This window comes from Pristiophorus japonicus, chromosome 12 (genome assembly GCF_044704955.1).
Source record: "Pristiophorus japonicus isolate sPriJap1 chromosome 12, sPriJap1.hap1, whole genome shotgun sequence".
Lineage (NCBI taxonomy): Eukaryota > Metazoa > Chordata > Chondrichthyes > Pristiophoridae > Pristiophorus > Pristiophorus japonicus.
In genome coordinates, this window is record NC_091988.1 from 157,080,437 (window position 1) to 157,096,625 (window position 16,189).

Genomic DNA, 16,189 nt, shown 5'->3' on the forward strand with positions numbered 1-16,189 from the left:
CTGAAAGACCACTGTGCATGGTACCGACTTGAGTAGGCTCTCCATGTTTCTCTGGAAGATCGCTGCAGCCGACCGAATTCCAAACGGGCATCTGTTGTAGATGAACAGTCCCTTGTGCGTGTTGATGCAGGTGAGGCCCTTCGAAGATTCCTCCAGCTCCTGTGTCATGTAGGCCGAAGTCAGGTCGAGCTTGGTGAATGTCTTGCCTCCTGCCAGGCAAATAGGTCATCTGCCTTAGGTAGCAGGTATTGCTCTTGTAGCGAGAAACAATTAATAGTTACTTTATAATCGCAGCAAATCCTGACCGTGCCATCACTTTTGAGTACTGGAACAATCGGGCTGGCCCACTCGCTGAATTCCACTGGGGAGATGATGCCCTCGCGTTGCAGCCTGTCCAGCTCGATTTCCACTCTCTCCCTCATCATGGGAGGTACCGCTCGCGAATTGTAGTGAATGGATCATGCCTCTGGGACCAAGTGGATCCGCACCTTCGCCCCGGAAAAATTTCCAATGTCTGGCTCAAAAAGGGAAGGAAATTTGTTAAGAACCTGGGTACATGAGGCCTCATCGACATGTGATAGTGCTCGGATGTCATCCCAGTTCCAGCGGATTTTGCCCAGCCAGCTCTTTCCAAGCAGTGTGGGGCCATTGCCCGGGACAATCCAGAGTGGCAGTTCGTGCACCGTGCCCTCGTAGGTGACCTTGACCATGGCGCTGCCCAGGACAATGATGAGCTCTTTGGTGTACGTTTTCAGTTTCGTGTGGATGGGGCTCAGGGCTGGTCTGAGTGCCTTGTTGCACCACAGTCTCTCAAACATCTTTTTACTCATGATGGATTGGCTAGCGCCAGTGTCCAGTTCCATGGCTACGGGTAAGCCATTCAATTTTACATTTAGCATTATAGATGGACATTTCGTCTCAAATGTGTGCACCCCGTGTACTTCAGCATCTGCCTCCTCTCTCTGAAGCTCGAAATTGCTTTGACCTACCATGGACCGATCTTCCTCTGCCACATGGTGGTTAGCAGGTTTTGCAGAGCTTGCAGCTCGTCTGCAAGCTCGTTCGAGGCGCTCCATTGTTCCACAGCTCTTGCAAACATATCCTTTGAAGCTGCATGAATAGGCTGAATGGAAGTCTCCACATCGCCAACAAGGTGTGAATTGCCTTGCATTCAACCTTTGTTGGGGACTCTGAGTCACCTGGGTCACCTGAGGCCTGCTGGCAGTTGCAGACTCGTGGTTTCTGCCCTGTACATTTCTGCTCGCAAACACAGTTCCAGTTAATTTATGAACATTGCTAGCACTTGTGTGCTGAGAGATTTGTTTGGTGTTATCACTGGTGGACATAAATGCCTGTGCTATCGCAATGGCCCTACTGAGGGTCCGTGTCTCTACAATCAAAAGTTTTTGTAGGATGGTCTCGTGGCTAATGCCCAGTACAAAATAGACTCTGAGCATCTGCTCCAAGTAGCCATCAAACTCACATTGTCCTGCAAGTCGCCTTATCTCGGGTTTCACCGGAACCAGAAGATTCTTCATGAGGCTATAGGTCGGTGCCCCACAGACCGTGAGGAGGACCGCTCTCCTTTTTTGCAGCACTTCCTTCTCCGTCCAGCACGTTGGCTGCAAATTACTGGTCTAGCTGTTCAACATTGGCTTCCCAGTCCTCACCCTCCGAGAACTTCTCCAGGATGCCCACAGTTTGCTGCATCTTTGCGTTGGATTCGTATACTCGTTGCCAGTTATTGTGTTCCTAACACAGATGAGACTGCACACAGGGAGGTTAAAGTAACAGTCCTCAGTCTTTATTAAGACACTCCAGAGTGATGAACAGGCCTTAGGGGCCGGCTTATATACAGTGCTCCCAAGGGATGCTGGGATCCGTTGGGACTTCAGGGGATGCGCTCCTTGGTGGTGGAATATAGGAGTGCATGCTTTACAGATACACAACAATAAGCTCATGATCAATTGCAGTAGAGCAACTCCAGCCTTTTAAATTTTAAATGCTCCCAATGCGCTAGCAATTCTGGATGCCAGGGGTGCACAGATAGCTCTTGCTGTTCGATGTTATCCCATCATTTGCATATACCTGCCTAGAAATGGGATGGAGATTTTAACAAGTGGCAAAAATGGACAAGGAACTGTGTATTCAGGTCCCACCCCGATTTTCACCCTCACCAAGCCTGGATGTGGCATTATTACATTGTAAATGATAACGAAATTCGACACGTTCAGTGCTGAAGGAGCACTACACTGTCGGAGGTGCCATCTTTCAAATAAGACATAAAGCAGAGGCCCTGTCTGCTCACTCAGCTGAACGTAAAAGATCCCATGGCACTATTCTGAAGAAGAGCAGTGGAGTTATCCCAATGTCTAGCCAATATTTATCCCTCAATCCACATAACAAAAACAGATTATCAGAACATTATCAGATTGCTGTTTGTGCGAGCTTGCTGTATGCAATTGGCTGCCGCATTTCGTACATTACAACAGTGAAAGCACTTCAAGTAGTTCATTAGCTGTAAAGCACTTTGGGACATCCCGAAGTTGTGAAAGGCACTATGTAAATGCAGGTCTTTCTTCTTTCTTTCTTTAGGTTCCTTGAGATTTCAGATCCTGAACTTAAGCCTCACCCCAGAACAGTGTGTCTTTTAGTTTTTCTACAAACTATACACAAAGTAAATTACCAAATACTCTCTTAATGGAAGTAGTGCATCATTAAAATGATATAATATCTGAACATTGAAAATGGCTGGCAATGTCCTTCTACTCTTGCAACATGGCAACTATAATTTTATGGTGTGACGAATGGAGTGACTTAACCAGCTTTGGTAACTGATATCCCTGCTGCGAAAGAGATGATGCCCGACCTTTCTACAGTTCACGAATCACTGCTGATCCATCAATTGTATTTTCTTTTTTTTTAGAGGATGAAGTCTTTCTGAGCGATGATGGACAGCTAAACGAGTATGTGCTGAATGAGCAAGGAGTTATCTTCACTGGCTGCACTGAATACATTCAAAGTCTGCCATGGAATTTTGGACAGGTGTTTGTAAAACTGGGGATATTATCTGTTGAACTGTCTTTACCAACTAAGTTCCAACTGTTGTTATTCCCTTGTCCCCCAAGTTGTTTGCTCATCCTGCTCTTTTTCTGGGGACTACCAGAAAAGTAACTGCAACAAAAGACGCAAGGATCAGCACCAAAACACTGCTGGTAACATTAGCAGGACCAGTTTGGAAGTACTCATTCCACTAAATGTTAACTTGTAGAATCTCTCCTTTTTAAACTGCCAAAAGCAAACCACTTGCTCAGATATAATGCGATCTCTCTTTGAGATAAAATAAAACACATAAGGACCCTTGCTGTCTGTCAGAAAGCTAACTAGAAAATAAAGAGCAACTTTAGTGTCAGCTGTGGCTCAGTTGGTATCACCCTTGCTTCTGAGTCAGAAGGTTGTGGTTTCAAGTCCTATTCCAGAGACGTGAGCACAAAAATCTAGGCTGACACTCCAGTGCAGTGCAGTGCTGAGGGAGCGGTGCACTGTCAGAGGTACCGTCTTTTGGATGAGATGAATGTAAAAAATCCCATGGCACTATTTCAAAGAAGAGCAGGGGAGTTATCCCCAGTGTCCTGACCAATATTTATCCCTCAATCAACATTACAGAAAAAATAGATTATTTGGTCATTATCACATTGCTGTTTGTGGGAGCTTGCCGCATTTCCTACATTACAACAGTAACTAATTTCAAAAGGGAAAGTTCTTTGGGATGTCTGGTGGTCATGAAACGTCCTACATAAATGCAAGTCTTTCTTTGTATTTATATTTTTTTCATTCTTGGGATTTATTGTCCATCCCTAGTTGCCCTGTGGAAGGTGGTAGTGCACAAGAATTTTGTGCCTTTCTTGCATTCATAGGATGACACAATATAGGAGGCCATTCGGCCCATTAAGCATGCGCTGGCTCTTTGGGCCCAAATTTGCCCAGGAGTTGCTCCAATGTAAGTGAGTTAGTTAGGATTTTTTTTAGTTTCGTTTTTTTTTACCAGCCACCTACGCCCGTTTTGGCCATTTAGGCCACTTTGGACAGCTAATAGTTGCTCAAAACTAACTTAGGCCAGTGTATGTGGTCACTTGTGGCCGCACAGAAAACCCTTGCGGAGAATTAAGAAATCAGCGCAGGTAGGTACTTAATGACTTGACTAAAGATTGTGAATAGGATCAAACAGCTATACAGGACATAGGACAAACTTTGCAAAGTTAATTTACTATACAACAGAAGCATTCATGGAAGTTTAAATTACAAAAAATAAAAGAAGTAAAGAGACAAAACATATTTACATAATTTTTTCAAAATATCCAAATAAAAAGTTATCCCACCCATCAAAACTCCCCCCCATCAAAACTCTCTCCCTCCATCAAAACTCTCTCTCCCCCCCTCAAAACTCCCCCCATATCAAAATTTGCCCCCGCTCATATCAAAACTCCGCCCCCCCCCACCATCAAAACTCCCCCTGCCCCGATCAAAACACTCTCCCACCCGGATCAAAACTCTTCCCCCACCCTCCTATCAAAGCTCTCCTCCTCCCTCCACATCAAAACTCCCCTCACTAAACAAAGCACAACTATCGATAAATAAAAAATAAAACTCAAGTCCTTCCTTGGCCTGGGAAATCAGCGGGCCGGCCAGCCGGTGCGGGAGGCCATTTAGCCGGAGATAGGTGCGGGATTGACTCTATGCCGTGCAGCAGCCCAGCGCGCGTCGTGGGGACACTCGGCCTGAGATAGGGGCGGGACATCGGGTCCCATGTTGCAGAGGAGCTACTGCGCATGCGCGAAACCTCCAGTACGCATGCGTTGAGCTGCCGGCACTCTTTTGAGTGCAGAGCCCTAGCTTCGCCCCCTAATTGAATTGCCACGCTACGCCAAGCCATGGGAGTGGCCACAGAGCGGTCAGAATGCGGGGACAACTTTTTGGCGCCGTTTTTTCCTAGAAAGTCGGCGCACCTCGGAAGAGTGTGCCAAAAATTGGCAGGGGCCAATTTTGAGCCAAAAAATAGAGCTATCCAATTATTCCCACTTCCCTGCTCTTTCCCCATAGCCCTGTAACTTTATTTTCCATTCAAGTATTTATCCAGTTCCATTTTGAATGTTACTATTGAATCTGCTCCCACCGCCTTTTCAGGCAGTGCATTCCAGATCACAACAACTCATTACTGTATCCTCAGTGTGATCAACAGCTGACTTTTATATTCACCAATGTGAAACTCTGATCCCCAGTATGTGACCCAGAGCCTCATATGTAGACATACATTCACACAACTTGACAAAATAGGAACACAGTGCATCCCACAAAAGGGATCCAACTGTTATCATGGTGCAAAAGAAATTCCTAATTTCTCATAAAATTGAGCAGATACAAAATGCTACACTTAATAATTCATCTACAACACTGCATGTCAAGGAAATCAGATAAAAGTTTGTCCATGAATATTTCATAACTTAAAATGAATCGTTTACAGTCATGTTCATGGAACAAATCAAATCTTCAATCTGTGTTCTAGTTTGAAGAAGATATTTTGGACATCTGTCTTAAGTTACTAGACAACAATCCCAAACACCTGAAAAACCCAGCAAAGGACTGTACCCACAGAAATTCTCCTGTTTACATCAGCAGAATCGTGTCTGCTATGGTAAGAATATAAATGTTGAAGCTAATATAGTTAGTAGGATTAGTGAATAAGTATGACCTGACAATGTATTCCAGCTGACCAAGGCTGATACTGCTGTCTTCTCGTGTCTTTTTGAGTCTTTCTTTTAGCCCAGAATATTTTTAGCCCTCCTGTTGAGCTAGGCTTTCTGGCTTTCTAGTTGATTCTCTTTGGGTATCAGGGTGCATTTATGCAAAATCTTTTGTTTGGATATTAACTGGGTGGGGTTGAGTCAACATTAGGTTAGACTATACAGGCACAAGGTGACTTGATGAGTTGAATGCTCTTACATCCTTCCATACTTTCTTACTTTTTGGTTACTTGTGAGTTTCTGGTCAGTCGCAACTGTGGAGTTATTTTTCATGCAAAACGGTTGATGATATCACAGCTTCAATGAATTAAAACACATTGATGGCCACCTCAAGCCTTGATGTCCAGCTGAAGCTATGGTTAGGACAATGGGGGCCTTGTAAGTCACTGCAAAAGACTAAAAATAAAACTAAAGATTGCTGGTATCAGAAAAAGGGAGATAGTTTCAATAGTTTGATCCCATTGATGTGTTTGTTTTCTTCTTTGCTGTCATGACTTTACAACAATGTCAGTCCAAATTTACTGTGTTGCCCTTTCAGGTGAATTGTAACGATGATAATGGAATACTTTTTGGCAAATGGGATGATCCGTACACTGATGGAGTATATCCAGGGAAATGGAATGGAAGTGTTGCCATCCTTCGTCAGTGGAATAGCGGTGGCTGCCAGCCAGTTTGCTATGGGCAGTGCTGGGTGTTTGCAGCGGTGGCCTGCACAGGTAGAGAGGCAATCAGGATTCCACATACACGTGAAGTTGAAACCTATAAAAATGTATTTTCCTTTGAGTATTTTCCTCAATATTTGAAGTATATGTACAACTATATATAGAATATATTTAAACATAGACTGAAACGATGTTATGGTATTCAGGCATTTATGTATTCTAGGGAACAAATAAATATAATTTTGCCATTCGGAATATTGAAGAAGAAATTTGTCTCGGGTGCTGGTGCAAAACAGCTGGTATCGGATCAGCTGTTCCATTGACTACAATGGAATTAAAATGATACATATAACCCTAACCCATTGCAGTCAATGAAAATAATAATCAGGCTCTGCGTAGAACGGGCGGGTGATCAAATACAGTTCACTTTGCGCCACTGCCCAAGACGTATTTCTACCCCAATGAATATTTCAATTATGTGGCTTTCCCTCCCTGCTCCATCCCTGAAAATGACTTATCTTACATACATACATAGAGCCTACAGCAGTGTTTATACCTCATACGAGCCTCCTCCCACGCTAATTACCACTTCCAACCCTGTCCTTGTATCCCTCCTCCCTCACATATGTCTCAAACCTCTCCTTAAATGTGTCGGTTCTATCTGCTGCAACCGCCCCATGTGTCAGCAAATTCCACATTCACACCACTCTCTATGTAAAGAGTGTCAGCTGCCCAACAGTAAAAATCGACCCCACAGTTTCTGCAAAGAAAAATATACCCCTGAATCAAGAGAATGCTTCTGCAAGTTTTATCTGAAAGCGTGATTCCACATTATAGACTGAATTGGCTTTCACAGGCTTCTTTTTCTGCCATAGTTGCAAAAATGGAATAATATTAGAAATAAGTTGATAATTTTCCCTTTCTTTAGTTTTGAGGTGCTTAGGAATTCCTACCCGAGTTGTTACAAACTTTGAATCTGCTCATGACACCAATGGGAATTTAATAATTGAAAGTGAGTATGATGACGAAGGAATGGAAGTGGGAACATCAGATGATAGTATATGGTGAGTTTAAACTGAATACAATGTATCAACAGTATTGTGCCCTTCAAATTGCATTGTGAGATACTGTACTAACATACCAAGTCATAAGAATATAAGAATTAAGAGCAGGAGTAGGCCATTCGAGCCCTCGAGCCTGCTCTGCCATTCAATGAAATCATGGCTGATTTTCCTGCATGGTCCCCATATCCCCTTAATATCGAAACACCTACGATATCTGTCTTGAATATACTCAAAGACTGAGTGCCCGAGTTTGGTCGATTTACCGCCGGCTGCCGCTGAGAAGGTCTCCATGTTTTCTGGGCGCTCTCCCCTCTGAGTGAGTTTGGTCAGGTCCTCATTTCAGCGGGGAGAGAAGACTGCTGGGGAGCGTCCACCCGCTGACTCCCAAGATTGGTCTGGATTGCCCTCTGCCCCAGCAGCAGAAGAGACTGCCGCGTGGAGGCAGGTCTTACCTGAACGGTAAGTATGAAGACCTGCAAGAAAATGTTAGTGCACTTGTTTTCTTCATTTCTTTTGCAGTGATTTTGATGGATGGGGTCCTCTGAAGGATGTGTAGTAGTTTTTTTTTAATGTTTTGAAAAAAAATTATTTTTCCTGTTTCCCCCCTCCCTGGCCCCGACTCTATTCTCGGCGTTACTTTGCTGAGGATCGTATTTGCCACCCAGAATGCGACCTACTGCTTGCTGCTGTCCAGAATCAGCGTGTAAGGCCCATTTTTTCCGCTGGCCGGTTTTTCCCACATTTTTCCACCAAACTTCCACTCAAGGTACCGTCAGGATCTTAGCGGTCCTTTCGAAGGTACATGGGCGGAACTTAGATTTGACCAAACTCGGGCCCTGAGCCTCCACAGCCCTCTGGGGTAGAGAAGTCCAAAGATTCACCACCCTCTGAGTGAAGAAGTTTCTCCTCATCTCAATCCTAAATGACCGACCCCTTATTCTGAGACTGTGACCCCTGGTTCTAGACTCCTCAGCCAAGGGAAACATCTCCCTCGCATCTATCCTGTCAAGTTTTGTAAGAATTTTGCATGTTTCAATGAGATCACCTTGCATTCTTCTAAACTCTAGAGAATATAGGTCTAGTCTACTCAATCTCTCCTCATAGGACAATCCCCACATCCCAGGAATCAGTCTGGTGAACCTTTGTTGCACTCCCTCAATGGCAAGTATATCCTTCCTTAAGTAAGGGGACCAAAACTGTACACAATACTCCAGAGCCTCATGAAGGTCTTATATAATTGCAGAAAGACATCTTTACTCATATTCAAATTCTCTTGTAATAAAGGCCAACATACCATTTGCTTTCTTAATTGCTTGCTATACCTGCATGTTAACTTTCAGTGATTCGTGTACAAGGACACCCTGGTCCCTCTGAACACCAGCATTTCCCAATCTCTCTCCATTTAAAAAAAACTCTATTTTTCCTATCAACGTGGATAACTTCACATTTCTCCACATTATATTCCATTTGCCATGTTCTTGCCCACTCACTTAGCCTGTCCATATCCCCTTGAATTCTCTTTGCATCCTCTTCACAACTTATATTCCCAGCGAGCTTTGTATTATTAGGAAAGTTGGATATATTACATTTGGTCCCCTCATCCAAATCATTGATAGAGTGTGATTAGCTGGGGCCCAAGCACCGATCCTTGCGACACCCCACTAGTTACAGCTTGCCAGCCAGAAAATGACCAGTTTATTCCTACTCTCTGTTTTTTATCCATTAACCAATCGTCAATCCATGTTAGTATATGACCTTCAATCCCGTGATACCTAATTTTGTTCAATAACCTCTTGCGTTGCACCTTATCGAATGCCTTCCGAAAATCCATCCACTGGTTCCCCCCCTTATCTATTTTGCTAGTTACAACCTCAAAAAACTCTAACAGATTTGTCAAACATGATTTCCCTTTCATAAATCCATGTTGACTCTGCCCAATCCTATTATTATTTTCTCAGTGCCCTGTTACCACATCATTAATCATAGATTTTATTATGGTGCTGTTAAGGTATATTTTGTAAGTTGAAATAATCATCCACACTGAAGTTGTAACTGGCAAGTCGGGAAATATATTATCCAGAATTCTAATTAATTACACCTAGATAATATGCAATTTAATTTGCTTAATGGGGTGCTATTTCTGTGAGAATTTGACTATTCTGGAGGTGTTTCTCTGTTGCTGTACATTAGGAATTTCCATGTCTGGGTGGAATCTTGGATGGCAAGATATGATTTGAGGCCTGGCAATGATGGATGGCAGGCACTCGACCCAACACCACAGGAGAAAAGTGAAGGTACGGATGTAATAAATAATAGATGATTACGGTCTTATTTATGTGTTTAAAAAATGTAAAATAATTGTGGGTAGTGAGATAACAGACAATAATTGAATCAATGGGGATCATTTTAACTTTTGGTGGGAGTAGGAACCAGGTGGTTGGGAATTGTTGTCGATTATCATGTAGACTTCAAACACTCTAAGAATGATTTATTTTGCATTTCCATGAAGTAACCTATCAAGTTATATTCACACCTTTTAATTTCTGTGTGGGTCAGAATAAGAAAGTTTTGCAAAAAAAATACCAAATTAATGTTATTGAAATAAAACAGCACCACCGTTGGTGAACAGTGAGCATGCCTGGTAAGTTCAGATCACATAAATTCACTCAGGCAGGTTCTTGATCATTTTTTGGTTTTATTAGGAATCTACTGCTGTGGACCAGCCCCGGTCAAGGCAATCAAAGAGGGGGAGACAGATATATGCTACGATGTTCCCTTCATATTTGCTGAAGTCAATGCGGATTGTGTGACTTGGGTCTGTTCTGAACAGGGGAAAAAGATGAAAGTCGACACTGACACCAAACACGTTGGCCAGAAGATCAGCACCAAGTGTGTCGGCAGCGATGAACGTGATGATATCACAAACAATTACAAATATCCCGAGGGTACGGAAAAAATACAAGCCTGTAGTTAACATAACTGAAAGAAATTCACATTTGTTTTATATCTATATATATATTATCATCAATGGTTACATCTTGGCAAATGGTAAGATCCTCTTGAGAATTGAATAAAGTGTTCACTTACATAACTTATTGTGTGGGGTACTTTGATGTGTTGGAAAATCCTAAGGTGTCAATGAGATTTAAAAGTGTTTGGTGGAATTCTTATTACAGTATAATTAATATACTAAAGCTCTTAGATCAGAATTATCACAGTGATAAATATAGACGGGGGAAGGGAAAGCAAGCTTTAATTCCGCTCTCCTCTGGTAGCTCCTGAAATGTGTCACCTCAGCCAGGAAAATTAATGTATCTACTGTAACAGCACTAACTCATTTGTTTTTAAGGCTCTGATAGAGAAAGACAAATTTTTGAGCTGGCTGACAGAAGAAGAGCTCCTTTGAAGCCAGAGAAACAACTTCACTTGTATTTGAAGACCAATGATCCAATTTACAATGGAGCCAATGTTAAAATATCCGTAGTCATTTCCAGCAAGAATTCCATGAAGAGAGTCTACACACTCAAGATTAGTGCTATGAAAAAGAAATATAATAGGACCTCCAGAGGGACATGTATAAAGAAGTATCAACAGGAGATCACTGTAAATCCCAGTGAAGGTAAGAAACCAGTCATTGATTTTCTACCTAACCGGTCACTACTTACCATTGTGACAGACCATTTGTTAAGGTTTGGTTATATTTGCATGAATATTCAGTGTATCACCATGATCTGCTTCTATTGCCGGGTATACCGTGTGGTGTAATGAAGCAAACTATTGAAATACAATTGTACAGCAACTATGGATAGAGCATTTCATGTTAGTTGTAAAAACATTGAAACCATGCTCTCACTCCTTTTCATCAGCATGTGGGTGATCTACAATATTAAAAGACTGTGCAACATTGAAATAGTTTCCATCAGTTGAACAGAATTTTTTTATTGAAGCTTTAAAAGATACCCATGAATCCCTTGCTTCCCAGATGCTTTGTATTATAGCTGAAGGCTATTCTGCTTAAACATAAGTCAGTTTGATAACCTGTTCTTTATACCTGAATTGATATTCCAGATAAAACCGTGGAGGTGGAACTGTCTTACACAGAATATGGGGAGTTCCTTGACAAGTATAATCTAATCAGGCTGACAGCTCTTCTAACTGATGTAGAAACAAATGAAAGTGCATTCACACTAAAAGACATCTCTTTGATCAATCCTAACATCACAATTCAGGTAATGTCAAGAAGTGTGCACCTCCAAGATGGGAATTACCAATAAGTTCTACATTTTTTCTGACTGCGCTTTAAGTTTCTCTCATTTTTCTTTTAAGTCTAACCTTAGACAATTAGAGCAACAAGCTAAGCCAGTCTCAGGTTTCTCCTTGAATGAAGTGTATTTGCACTTATTGGTGGATGTGCCATTGTGGAACCTGACTGAAAACATTGGCCTGGAAATTCCGGTCGGAGGCTTCCCGCAGACAATTGCCTTCAACCAGAGAATTTTAACAAATCTACCTGGTAGTCTAGGAGGCGCCCTGGATTCCGTTGGGGAGGCCTTCTCTTCCCTCGCTGCGAAGTGCGCTCCCGTCCGGAGGGTTCCCACGCAGAAGATGCAGTCACATGTGACTGCTCAGCTAATCAGGTACATATTCCACAGCTTTCTCATTAATATCATTGAGAACTCCGTATCTACAAGTTCTTATTGCTATTAATGGGAAAAAAAACAAACACACACTAATAAAAAATAAAAAACAGAACTCACATAATTAAAATTAATTGGAATTAAAGTTAATAAATGCCCTAGAAAAAAACAATATTTTTCTGATTTTTTTAAAAAGTTTTGTAATTCAGGTTAAAAATAAACTTACCTTAGTGGGCAGAGTTTTTAAACAATAACATGTGTTTATTCAATTTAGTGTTTATGTGTGTTTTAAAACACTTGCACCTGTAAAAGTAGGCTATGCGCTTGCTTTTTCAGGTGCAAGAATTTTGAGGATATTTGCTGGGCAAGATATGGGTAAATCCCATAATCTTGCCCAAGCAAATGTCCTCGCTCCCGATCTGTGGATTGACAGACCGGAAAAGCCGGTTTTCAGCGCATGCGCATTGTGCGCTGAAAACCAGCTTTCCCGATGCCTTCCCGGGTCCGTAGAAACTTATTAATGAATTCAATTGTGACCTCACTGTCAGGCCTCAACTAGATGACAACACTGGTATTCACAGAAATGAGTGAATTGGTCAACACAACGGCAGTTTCCTGATGCATTCACTGCTGTGCTCCCTGGACGTACTGAATTGAAGGGAAAGGAAATTAAATTTGGCTATAGAATAATTGAGATGGAAGTGAAGAGACATGGGGAGCGCAATTGGTCATGGGCATGGTGGATGCAATCAAGTGCTTTTGCATCGATCGCTTGTTAGACACCCTGCTCAATATTCAGTTTCATTACCTGCAATAGAATAATGAGCAGTAAATGCAAAAATCTGCCACTTCCCGTTCCTGCCCATGACCAATTATATACCATGAAGTGCTAGTGGAAAACAGGAGAATGCATGAAGGACAAATAAAAACTGTAGCAGGAAGTGAAGAAAATATGAATAAAAATCACATCAGTGAAACGAGAGAAAGAAATAAAATGATAGAAAGGCAAAAAAAAACAATCAGAAGAACTGGACTAAATAGAATAAAAAGGTACAGAAGAAAAGACAAAATCAGCAGAGAAAATGTGTGACATAAAAAAATTGTGTTGGAAATAGCAAAAATTATGCCGAGTGTATGCACTATACATATTCTGCCTGATCAGTAGCAAGGAGATTGAGGCCAAAAACAGGAAGGTAATTTTTTCCTACAGTTGAGATGGATGATATTCAGGGTGGAGGCGTTCTAACAGCACTGATGGTCATTACTGGTGCAGCTCTAATTTGCTTTCCTTGCTGCTTTCAGACTCAAGGACTTGCCATGGGGCAGTCCTGTGCCAGGGGAATGTAGGGTTTAGCCAATGACCTGATATTTTGGATGTTCTGAAGAATTGTCTTGTTTCCTCAGGTCCCAGGTGTGTCTGTGCTGTTCAAAGAGGTGATGGCAGAAATCAGTTTTGAGAACTTTCTGCCTGTGGCACTGACTAACTGTGTCTTCACACTTGAGGGAGCAGGCCTGATTGATGGTCAGAAGGAAATAAAGTAAGTCAGAGCACTCTGAAAATATACAGTACAGGTCAACAAGTATACATATCCTTTATGATCAACATGTGTACAGTAGGTACATTATCATCATAGGCAGTCCCTCGGAGTCGAGGATGACTTGCTTCCACTCTAAAAGTGAGTTCTCAGGTGACTGAGGAGTCCAATGAGGGATCTACAGTCTCTGTCACAGGTGGGGCAGGCAGTGGTTGAAGGAAAGAGTGGGTGGGGAGCCTGGTTTGCCGCACGCTCCTTCCACTGTCCATGCTTGGTTTCTGCTTGATCTCGCCGATGGGACTCGAGGTGCTCAGCGCCTTCCCGGATGCTCTTCCTCCACTTTAGGCAGTCGTGGGCCAGGGGTTCCCAGGAGTCGGTGGGGATGTTGCACATCGTCAAGGAGGCTTTGAGGGTTTCCTCTGCCCAGCTGGGACTCGCTTGCCGTGTTGAAGCTTCACGTAGAGCGCTTGCTTTGGGAGTCTCATGTCGGGCATGCAGACATTGTAGGGATACCATAAACATGGAACAAATTGGGAAAAATACTACATTAGATTTAATATTTACCAGCCTGGAGTCCAGAAAGATATAGTTATCGTGATCATTGTGCAATTAGGTAATGTAATTAAGGACACAATGAACAGACTAAAGCTAATAAACCAGATGTCAAGAGTTGAGTAATGCTAACAATTGGCCTGGGAAAAAGGTATCAGGGAGAATTAATTGGAAAATTGTATTAGAAAGAAAGATGGAAATTTTAAGATTATTTTAAGGCTCTTTAATTACTTTGTTCTTATTTGACCTATTCTAGGGTTGGGAAGATAAATCCTGGAGAAGTGATTACTAAGGAGGCTTCACTTATTCCCAAGAAAATGGGGCTGAAGAAACTAACTGTGGATTTTGACAGTGATAAACTGAAGGATGTGAAAGGATACATCAATATTGACATTCAAGAAGAGGGAATATGATCCAAAAAGTTGTTGAAAACCCCATTTATAAGATGAATCTTTTAGGATATACGCTTACAATTTTAGATATTCAGAGTACTGCAGTTAGCTGGTACATTAAGTTTTCCATTAATTACAAGTAACTTCTCAAATGTATTATTTTTGTGAAATTTGCTCTTCGTCCCTGTTTACATGCAGAGTTACTGACTCCAGATTTCCTCAATTCTTACGCTAAGTTGTGCTCAATCAAGGGAACAGTAGTAAGAAAGAGACACTATGATGATTTAAATGGCATATAAAATTATCTGGAATTGCTTAACAATTAGAAAATCTATAGTTTTTAACATTTCAGTGAAAATTCAGTTCGTTGGACACTTGGCACTAAAGTTGAGTGAAGATAATGGCCTTGAGTTCCTTTGCTTTTAGATGTGACACATTTGTTTTCAGATATTAAGGGATGTTAATACATTGAAGTGATGTCACTGAGCTGATACCCATTCAAGGGTCAGGATGACATTCCAGGGACTAAACTTTGACTTCTGCAATTTGCAAAGGCCAAGAGGGAATCTAAGTGCAGAGAGAGGTGGTCAAATATTGAGTTGCTTTGGTACCAGTGATGGGTTGTCTGCTGCCTGTCTTCTCTGATTGGCTGTATGTAGACAAACAGTTATGTGGAAGGTGGGAGGAAAGGAAGGAATTCTAATGGAGGGAGGCTAGCTGATGGGCTAGCTGGTGTCTTTTGTGCTCTTGATTTTTCAACGGAATCACTTTCTGTTAATCCTGGTGCAGAGTGAGGTTACTTGATCATCTGGTAGCTCAACTGTCTTCTTATTTTGAGATTATAAAAGTCTCTTCAGTCTTAATAAATCAGGACTTCGATCTCAATGTAACTGTTCCTGCCCCTAAGATCTTTACCGGCAGCTAGGTCTCAGGTTTTAATGATGTGCCAGCAGTTAATTGGTCTCCTGTGTTACCGACTTCCTTTCCTGATATTGGCACAACATTAACCATGGGATTGGGTAGCATCCTATCCAGCTTGACTCACAAACCAACTCCACTTCATGAAAACAATCTTTTTATAGCATTGCAGAATATTGTGACATTGTAATTACATAAATTTAAACAATTGTGATCTTTATATTTCTTTCGCTAGGTCAACAATACAACACATGGCGATATTAACTGTAGCACTGCTTTCATTCTTACAGTATCTTTCAAGAAATGATTAAATTGACCACTGCAGGACTTTTAGGGGTATAAGTGAAATGTACCAGGGCTTTTGATTACTGCGCTGATGAATTCTGGCGATTCTGGCTGACTCTGTTTTTGGTAACTGTTTAAAATAAACAAGGCACTGAAAGAATTCTGTGTAACCGGATTTCTCAGGCTTCAGTCATTACGCTAACTATGGTTTACAATAGGAACACATTGTGAGTGAACGTGGGATGCATTCTCCCTCTGAAGATCTCACCTATTGCAGCTTGCACTTCGTGGAAATTTTCCTCTGTGCGCTAAGCTGAACAAACTGGTAGACACTTTTATGAAG

General features: G+C 41.9%; 1 protein-coding gene across 1 annotated transcript in view; it reads left to right on the top strand.

The window, feature by feature from the left end:
• Window positions 1-15,952, top strand: part of LOC139277021 (protein-glutamine gamma-glutamyltransferase 2-like) — a 34,960-nt gene extending 19,008 nt beyond the window's left edge. Inside the window, exons 4-13 of the mRNA XM_070895027.1 lie at window positions 2,927-3,045; window positions 5,564-5,692; window positions 6,340-6,517; window positions 7,392-7,527; window positions 9,718-9,821; window positions 10,230-10,472; window positions 10,877-11,146; window positions 11,596-11,756; window positions 13,569-13,702; window positions 14,508-15,952. Of these exons, the coding sequence (XP_070751128.1) occupies window positions 2,927-3,045; window positions 5,564-5,692; window positions 6,340-6,517; window positions 7,392-7,527; window positions 9,718-9,821; window positions 10,230-10,472; window positions 10,877-11,146; window positions 11,596-11,756; window positions 13,569-13,702; window positions 14,508-14,664 (1,631 nt within the window). The 3' untranslated portion in view covers window positions 14,665-15,952. The remainder of the gene's footprint in view (window positions 1-2,926; window positions 3,046-5,563; window positions 5,693-6,339; window positions 6,518-7,391; window positions 7,528-9,717; window positions 9,822-10,229; window positions 10,473-10,876; window positions 11,147-11,595; window positions 11,757-13,568; window positions 13,703-14,507) is intronic.
• The last annotated feature ends 237 nt before the right edge of the window (window positions 15,953-16,189 follow it).